General features: G+C 56.8%; 1 protein-coding gene across 3 annotated transcripts in view; it reads left to right on the plus strand.

Moving 5' to 3' along the window:
- Window positions 1-3400: 3400 nt before the first annotated feature.
- Bbc3 (BCL2 binding component 3) overlaps window positions 3401-9096 on the plus strand; it is a 9083-nt gene continuing 3387 nt past the window's right edge. The window contains exons 1-3 of one of the 3 annotated variants that reach the window (XM_031385439.1): window positions 3401-3501; window positions 6732-7020; window positions 8263-8453. In XM_031385439.1, the coding sequence (XP_031241299.1) occupies window positions 6747-7020; window positions 8263-8453 (465 nt within the window). In that variant the 5' untranslated portion in view covers window positions 3401-3501; window positions 6732-6746. Of the gene's footprint in view, window positions 3502-4267; window positions 4536-5083; window positions 5212-6731; window positions 7021-8262; window positions 8454-9096 lie in introns of those variants that run through there. The other 2 variants (XM_031385438.1, XM_031385437.1) reach the window with 2 other exon arrangements.

Genomic DNA, 9096 nt, shown 5'->3' on the forward strand with positions numbered 1-9096 from the left:
CATGTGCGACCACCCAGCTGTGGTGCACATCTTTAATCCCAGCCCTCAGGAGACAGAGACAGGTAAGTTCTCTGTGAGTTTGAGTCCAGCCTGCTACAAAGTGAATTCTGGGACATTGAAGGTTACACAGAGAAATGGTGTTCCGAAAAAACAAAATAAAAATAATAAAAAAATAAATTTATTTATTATGTTTGTGCACACACACATGAGGTTCAGAAGAAAACTTGTGGGAAGCTGGAGAGATGGCTCAGTGTTTGCTCTTCAAAAAGACTGGGGTTAGCCAGGCAGTGGTGCCACACACCTTTAATCCCAGCACTTGGGAGGCAGAGGCAGGCGGATTTCTGAGTTCGAGGCCAGCCTGGTCTACAAAGTGAGTTCCAGACAGCCAGGGCTACAGAGAGAAACCTTGTCTTGAAAAAACAAACAAACAAAAAAAGAAAGACTGGGGTTCAATTCCCAGCTCCCATATGGCAGCTCACATTTGTCTATAACTCCAGTTGCAGGGGATCCAGCACTTATGCAGACATACATGTAGGCAAAACACCAATACATGTAAAATAAAAATAAATAATTTGTTTGTTTGTTTGTTTGTTTTTTGAGACAGGGTTTCTCTGTGTAGCCCTGGCTGTTCTGGAACTCACTCTGTAGACCAGGCTGGCCTAGAACTCAGAAATCTGCCTGCCTCTGCCTCCCAAGTGCTGGGATTAAAGGCCTGTGCCACCACTGCCCAGCTAAAAGTAAATAATTTTAATAAAAGTTACATTAGAAAAAGAAAAGAAAAAGAAAACTCGTGGGAGTTGGTTCTCCCTTTCTATTACATGGGTCCCAGGAATCAAACCCAAATTGCTGGCCTTGCCTGTAGGTCTCTTTATCCGATCAACCATCTTGGTTTTTTTCTTATTATTTATTTATTTGTTTGTCCATTTGTTTGTTTGTTTGTTTTGAGACAGGGTCTCTCTATGTAACCTTAGCTTTCCTGAAACTCACTCTGTAAATCAGGCTGGCCTCGAACTCACAGAGAGATTGCCCTACCTCTTCTTCCCCAGTGCTGGGATTAAAGACGCGTGCCACCATAGCCCAGCTCTGCCTTACTATCCTGATGGCCCCAGCTGAGTCATATCTGTAGCCCTCATTCCACTTTTTTGTTTTGGAACATTAGTAAGTTGTTGATTTTTTTTTTCCATCCTCCTGCCTCACCCTCCAGAGTCGCTGGGATGACAAATCTGAAACACCAGGCTAACCTTTACCACTTTGCTTTATTTGATGATGGCTCTTGACATTAACCCTCAGGTTTGGAGCGACAGCATGGTGGATGTTGGAGATGCTTCTGAGAGAGGCTGAGACTTGGCTCTATACAGCCTCTCTACCCAGTCAGATTTTCCACCCATTTCATACTTAATTCCCTCTTAGAGGAACATTCCAGCAGGTCTGGTCTGCCGTTAGTGGCTGGAGGTCACTGGATGGTGAGAGAGGGGCCCAGGAGGAACTTTAGGCAGAAGGAAAGAACCTGTCCCCCTCCCAGCTACTTCCCTGTGAGACCCTGAGAAAACACACTGTTCCAAATTAGTCCCACTAATGACAACAGCAAATACTGATTAGGCCTTCATGTCAGATGCTGCGTTTAATGACTTCGAGAGCATCTCATTTAATATGTCAAAAGCAGGGCCACACTAGTCCCTCTGAACTTGATCTCTACACTCAGAAATACACCTTTACAGCCAGGCTGTGGTGGCACAGGCCTTTAATCTCAGCACTTGGGAAGCAGAGGCAGGCAGATTTCTGAGTTTGAGGCCAGCCTGGTCTACAGAGTGAGTTCCAGGACAGCCAGGCCTATACTAAGAAACCCCGTCTCAAAAAACAAAACAAAAACAAACAAACAAACAAAAAAGACCAAACCAAACCAAACTAAACTCAGTAAAAAGCACATAAAAAAACCCATACAGTCTGTTTTGGGTTGACCAACTACTGGGGTATGTGGTGGTGGCGGTAGAGGGGTTAAGACCTGTCCTGGAGTATATAAGCCTAATGAAGAGAACTGGGAAGCCAGTATATAAGCCACTGAAGAGAACTGATTGCCCCTCCCCCCAGAAGGGGTCAATTACAAATAGCTCCTGGGCTAGAGGTGAGACCTTATGTCATACCCTACTCAGTGCTGGGATTTTGTCTACTTTGAACCTGTACGGGTGATGGGTGTGTGTGTGTGTGTGCACAGGCAGTGTCACCGCCCTGTTGTGTCCAGAAGACACTTTTCTTGCAGTCATCTGCCACCTCTGGTGGTTTTTCTACCTCTTCTTCTGCATGGATTCCTGAACCCTGAGGGGAGGAGCTGGGTGAAAATGTCCAATGCAGGGCTGAATGCTCCAAGGTCTCTCACTGTCTGCAGATTGTCCAGTTGTGGGTTATTTTACATTTAATTGTGTGTGTGTGTTTGTGTGTGTTTGAGTATGTGGACACAGAGGCAGGTCTCTAAGGAGGCCAGTGGCATCAGATTCCCCTGGACCTAGGGTTCCATGCCATTGGGAGGCGCCTGATGTAGGTACTGGGAACAGAACACAGGTCCTTGGGAAGAGCTGTAAGCACTCTTTTTTTTTTTTTTCTTTCGAGACAGGGTTTCTCTGTATAGCCCTGGCTGTCCTGGAACTCACTCTGTAGATCAGGCTGGCCTCAAACTCAGAAATCTGCCTGCCTCTGCCTCCCAAGTGCTAGGATTAGGTAGGTGTCTTTAAAGGTGTGCACCACCTCGCCCCGGCTCTGTAAACTGCTTCAGTTTTTTTTGGTTTTTCGAGACAGGGTTTCTATGTATAGTCCTGGCTGAGACCAGGCTGGCCTCAAACTCAGAAACTGCCTGTCTCTGTGTCTTAAGTGCTGGGATTAAAGGCGTGTGCCAACACTGCCCAGCTTGCTTCTTTTTTTTTTTTGAAAAAAAAAAAAAATTACTTGATGTGCTCAAAGTGGGCCTAGAATTCACTATGAAACTCAAACAGACTCCAGCCTTGCAACCACACTCTGGCTTCATCCTCCGGAAGTGCTGGGAAGACAGGTGTAAATGACCATGTTTTTTTGTTTGTTTGTTTGTTTTTTGTTTTTTACAAGTGTCTTTTCTCATGTGGCTGTGTGACACCCTTTCACAGCAGGCCCAGTGCTGGGCACCCATAGGTAAGTCATATACTTGGTAAGGTGACAGTTTGGGTGAGACCCAGAGAGTCTGTCAGGTGCCATGACAGCTGTCTAAGGCTTGGGAGGAGGAAGGGTCACTGTTTCAGAAGGGAAAGGAAATGACTTTTAGAAAAGGGAAAGGAAACAGAAACAACAGACAGGATGAAATAGGGTGCAGGGGGCTGCCCGGGCATGTCAGTTCCAGGAGCTCAGGGCTGCTCTTCCACACGCGTCCAGTGCCAGATGGGTATTCCTCCGGGCCGGTCAAGTGTTTATGTTCACCAGTGTATTCCACCATCCAGCCATTTAAGGGGAACCTGTCCCAGGAGTGACTCGTGAGCACAGGTCAGGGGTCAGTTTCTTCTGTATGTGACTGGCATGTTTAGTCGGGTCAGCTAGTGCAATCTCGTGGGTGTGCTTTGCCAGCTCTTGCGGGTGTCAGCCTGGGAGTGCTATTTGGATCGGAGTGTGTGTCCTTCTGAACCTGCCGGGAAGTTGTTCTGAGAAGGGGTCAGCTTGAGTGTAGTGAGACTGCCCTAGGCATTTGGGGACACGGGTTTGTGAGTCGGAGCCTGCTTGAATATAGTTTGTGCTACTACGTGTGGGGTTGTCGCTGCCTGTGTGTGACCCTGTGAGCCAGTAAGGAAGATAATCTGGATGTCTTGGGGCTGTGTGAGCTTGTGTGCCCAGGCCCTCCTCCCGGTGTGTATCTGTGCCTCTGGTCTGACTTTGTGTCCCTGTGGCTCAGTCAGCAGTGACTCGGTGCACCGGGGTGTGCCAGTCCGTTAGTCTGAGCGTACTCCTCGGGTGTGGGTGTAGGTCCCAGTCAGTGTGTCAGTGTGTCAAAGCGTGTGTCTGGACATCCTAGGTCTGGGCTGTCCCCCACGCTGCTGCTCCTGCCCGGACCAGGCCTCGCCCCGCCCCTCTGGCTGCCGGGAAACCCCCCGCGCGGAGGTAGGGGGCGCGGCGCCCGCCTGCAAGCCCCAACTTGTCCCCGGCCGCGGGCGGGGCCCTAGCGTCACGCGGGGGCGGGGCGTGGGAGCCAGCGAGAGGCGGGGCGGGGCGGGGCGGCCGCCGAGCGAGCGGGGCCCGAGGATCTGTGGGGAGGCCGGAGACCAGGCACAGAACCACATGCGAGCGGAGCGCCCAGGAGGCGGCGGCGACACCAGAGAGCAAGCGGTGATCCGGACTGAGACACGAAGGCTCCAGAAGCAGCAGCAGCAGCAGCCACTGCAGTTAGAGCAGCAGCAGCAGCAGCAGCAGCAGCAGCAGCAGCAGCAAGGTGCCTCAATAGCAACCCACTCGGCGGGCGAGCCCTCCAGAAGGCAGCCGCCCGCCACCCCATCGCCTCCTTCCTCCGGCGTGTTCATGCCCCCGGGGTGAGTAAGCACCCCCATCCCCGAAGCTGCTTAAGAGGGGCCAGGCTAGGAGGGCTCCCTGGAGGAGGTGACGGGGTGCACAGGCATAGAGGGTGGTCGCCTTGCATTCCCGCAGCTTGTGCCCCAGCTTTCATCAGTGGGACTAAGGCTGGGCCAGGCGGGCGGGAAGGAAGCACCTGGGACTCAGGGCGCCCCGTCTGGGCGCACAGGTGCCACAGCGGTCTGACGGGTTTGTTTACAAACAATGGGGTTCGGGCTCGTCCGCGCCCCCTGGTGGCTAGTGAGACCGGGGAGGAGCGTGGTCCCGGGCTTGCTCGGGTCCCCCGAGTCCCACTGCGGGAGGGTTGGGGTGAGGGGTGGCACCGAGGATCGGCCACACCCAGAGCGCGCGCCCGCCGGGGGCGGCGACAGGGGGCGGCGGAGGCTGTGGCTCCCGCGGGCGGGGGCTGCGCCCCAGCAACAGCCGGTTATTGGCCCCGCGCGCGCTGGGCGGGCGGGGCGGGCGCACGTGGCGGCGTTGGGGGGGGGGCTGTGACAGCGGAGGGGCGGCGGGGACCGCGCGTGCGAGGCTGTGGATCTGCAGGTGTCTCGCCTGGGTGTGTGTGCTCGTGTCTGGCTCCCGAGTTTGTATCCCTACACCGAGATGTTGGCGTTTGTCACCCGGAGGGGTGTCTGCGTGAGTCCTTGCCCGCGTGTCTGCGGGGTGGGGTGCACCTGTCCGGTTTACGGGTGTGGGTGGCCACCCCCCCAACCAGAGTTGTATACGTGTGCTCTTAAGGGGTGAATGGGGGGATCTGTCGCTTGCCTGGTAGTGCTGGTGGTGGTGGTGCGGACGACGAGGGCACTTGTGCTGTGTTTATGTGTCGCTTGAGTGAGCTGTGTTGCTGTGCAGGGGTCTCGCCCGAGTGTGCGCTGCGAGTGTGTGTGTGTGTGTGCGCGCGCGCGTGCTGTCTCTGGGTGTCTCCAAGACAAGCATCTGCTGCACCCAGCTTTTGGGATGGGATGCCACCCAGTGCCTGATCGCTCCCTGGGTGACTTCTGAGTGGCAAGAGAGAGGCACAAGGCACGCTGAGCATGAAGGGCTCTGGGGGTGGGAGGATCTAGTGCGTTCAATGCCAGCACCTCTCTCTGCATGCAGTGTGTGTGTGTGTGTGTGTGTGTATGTGTGTGTGTGTGTGTGTGAGTTTTGAGTCTAAGGGGTTTGTCTCTGTGATCGGTGGCTCCTATGTGTCATGTGGCGCTCTCTCTCTGTAGTGTTTATACCAGTCACGTGAGGCCTGTGTTTTCTGTCTCTGCATTAGGTGTGTGTGCTGCTGGGCTCTGTGGTGTGTGTGTGTGTGTGTGTGTGTGTGTGTGTGTGTGTGTTTGTTTTCTGGGGCTAACAGTTGGCTGTGGTGTATTGGTGCTGAGAGGAGAGGCTGGACCGATGGCTTCTACCAGCTGCGGCTGGTGCCTCCCCATGTGGCTGGCCCGCACGGGAGGGGAGATGGTGTATCTGGTTGTAAAGACATGTATGTGTCTATGGGTGGGTGTTGTGTTCCAGGAGCTCAAAGTTGGGGGGGGGGTACACATTCAGGTGTGTTTTGAGATGATGGCGGTGCGTGTGCTAAGGTATAGTAGGGGTGTCTTGTATCTTTGGGTTGTCTGTGTGTATGCGGGAGAAACACGTTGAAGTCCTGAGTCTGTTGTGCTTCAGTGTGTGACGGCTGCATTGTGGGTGCGTGAACGCAGGCATGTCAGCGGCGGGTCAGTGTGAGACTGGTGTAAATATGTGTGGAGGGCTCTGGATGGCTGTATGTACATGTCGAAGTGTGTCCCCATGTGTTTCTGAGTGAGCCACCTCATTGGGAGGCGGGGGGGGGGCGGTAAAGTTGGACACTTCTCTGAGTTCGCTGGCGTCTTCCCATTACACACACACTTGGGTTCTCTGACAGCACTGTGTATCCTGGGAGCACCAGCACCCCTGCTGCGCTCTTCTCTGTTGAGAAAGTTCTCCCTGGCCCAAGCCCTGAGAGTCCTAGGCAGTTTTCCTGGTGGGTTTTGGCAGTCTGTGCGCCCATCACCATGTGTCCCGGCCAGGCTGTCTCTGGGGTCATCCCCTCCTGGGTGTGAGTGACCTCCAGGCGGGGTGTCTGCGAGGTGGGGTCCTGCAGCCCCCCTGCAGTCGCCCCACTGACCTCCCGCCGTGTCCCGCAGGCTCCAGGGAGCGCCATGGCCCGCGCACGCCAGGAGGGCAGCTCTCCGGAGCCCGTAGAGGGCCTAGCCCGCGACAGCCCGCGCCCCTTCCCGCTCGGCCGCCTGATGCCCTCCGCTGTATCCTGCGGCCTCTGCGAGCCCGGCCTGCCCGCCGCCCCTGCTGCCCCTGCCTTGCTGCCGGCCGCCTACCTCTGCGCCCCCACCGCCCCACCTGCCGTCACCGCCGCCCTGGGGGGCCCCCGCTGGCCTGGGGGTCACCGCAGCCGGCCCCGAGGCCCGCGCCCGGACGGTGAGTGCCAGCCCCGCACCCTGGGAAGCTGAAGCGGGAGTGGAGCTGAGTGGGGCCACCGGGAGGGTGTGGCCAGTGTGGTCTTTGTGTAGCAAGAACCAGGAAGACAGAGTGGGAGACATGGATGGAGGGGCCAGGTCGAGTGGGAAGTCCCTCTTAGAATCTGACTGCAGTCCTCCGAGTTGCAGCCCACATCCCTTCCCGAGCCTCGGGCAACAGCTGTTTCTCAGTTCCCCTCCCCCAGCCCGGGTCCCTGGGCGCCCCCACCCCCCATGAGGATTGCAGTGAGAAGGAGTGTGGCTAGTGGGAGGACTGTCACCTCTGGACTTTGGGGAGGGGTCGGAGGCCTTACCCTTTTATTTGAATCTCTTTGGCACTGGCTGGGTTAGTCCGCAGTCCCTGGGGAGGAAGGAGAGGGGGAGGGGCCATTGTGTTGGGAAAGTCCCCCTCGGGGAGAGGGTGAGGCTCAGGGAGGGAAGGGTTAAAGGTCCCTCGCCTGATGGGCTGTTAACCCTGTGGTGCCCGGCTACGGGGAATGACCATCCGGGTTTCCCTCTCTATCTGCCCCCCCACCTCCTGAGCCTAGAGGTTAAGAGAGAAACTTTCCAACTTTCCCTGCGTTTCAGGACTAGATTCAGAGAACATAGGAAACTGAGGCCCAGGACCTAGTGTGACAGGACTGAGGCACAAGGATGAACGCCAGAGGGGGTGGGGCACAAAGTCTAACCCAGTACCCCTACTACCCCCACCCAAACCCTATTCCTCTTGGGTTAGCCCCAGTCTGGCCTTCTGGTCATCAGGCCAATGCCACATCCGGGGGTGTGGCCTCACTGTGGTTGGGCAGGAGTGAGCTTTAGACCTGAGGGTAGTGACTGGGTGGGGTCAGTGGCTGTATCCCCGTGTGACCTTGGTCCCTTCTCTGGGTGGGGCCTCAGTTTCCCCGTCTGTCAAAGAGAACAGGCTAGATTTGACCCCGTATTAGAATAGGGGTACTTAGGTCGGATAAGTTGAGGGACTTCCACATTGCCATGAGCTTTAGTGGGTAACTGACCATTCAGATGACCCCAGAGCTACTTCCTCAAGACCCCTTTCTAGGGACTGCGGGGAAGAGTGGGAAAAAGGGAATTTCTATAGCTGAGCGGAAAAGCGGAGGAGAAAGCACAGTGTAGCTACCTAGGTGGCTCCGGGACGCCTCCGGGAAGACTGGGTGGATGGTGACCACGCCCCTTTCCCCTCTCCCAGGTCCTCAGCCCTCGCTGTCACCAGCCCAGCAGCACCTAGAGTCGCCCGTGCCCAGCGCCCCGGAGGCCCTGGCGGGGGGCCCCACCCAAGCTGCCCCGGGAGTGCGTGTGGAGGAGGAGGAGTGGGCCCGGGAGATCGGGGCCCAGCTGCGGCGGATGGCGGACGACCTCAACGCGCAGTACGAGCGGCGGGTGAGTGCGGGGCGGCGGGCAGGTGGGGAGGGGGCTGCACACCCCGCCAGATGTGCTGCAGCTGCTGGCCCAGCGCGCGCGAGGTCGCGCCAGGGACAAGCAGATGGGGGTGTGGGGGAAGGAATCGGCTGGATGCTGGGATCTGGTGTGGGCCAGATCAGGACCGGAGCCCCAGGCAGGGTCGGAGGACGCTGTTCCCAGCCCGCGGTTGCGGGGACTGAGGGCGGCGCTCGGCGCGGCGGCTCCTATATCCCGGGCTATTTATAGCCGGTGAGTCAGCAACGCGCCGCGCCCGCCCCGCCCGCCCCCGCCGAGCTGCGCCCCGCAGCGCCTCCCGCCGGCTGCTTCGCGCCCGCAACTCCCCGGGTTGGCCCGCCACTTGGTCCCCCTAGATCGGAGCCCCCCACAGAACCCCCAGAGCCCTGTTCCCGCCCCTAGCGCTGTGCACTCTGCACATGGCCCTTGCATTGTTTGCTGATTTCAACAGAGAGAGGCGCACCCCACTGATGTTGGATTGGGTACAGGTCCCTCACTCTGCTCCCTGTCCCTGTCCCCTACCTTTTGTAAAGGGGACATCCTCCCAGCCGCGACTCACTCCCAGCAGGTGGTTTTTTTTTTTGTTGTTGTTGTTGTTTTTGTTTTT

Source organism: Mastomys coucha, unplaced genomic scaffold, assembly GCF_008632895.1.
Source record: "Mastomys coucha isolate ucsf_1 unplaced genomic scaffold, UCSF_Mcou_1 pScaffold21, whole genome shotgun sequence".
Classification (NCBI taxonomy): Eukaryota; Metazoa; Chordata; class Mammalia; order Rodentia; family Muridae; genus Mastomys; species Mastomys coucha.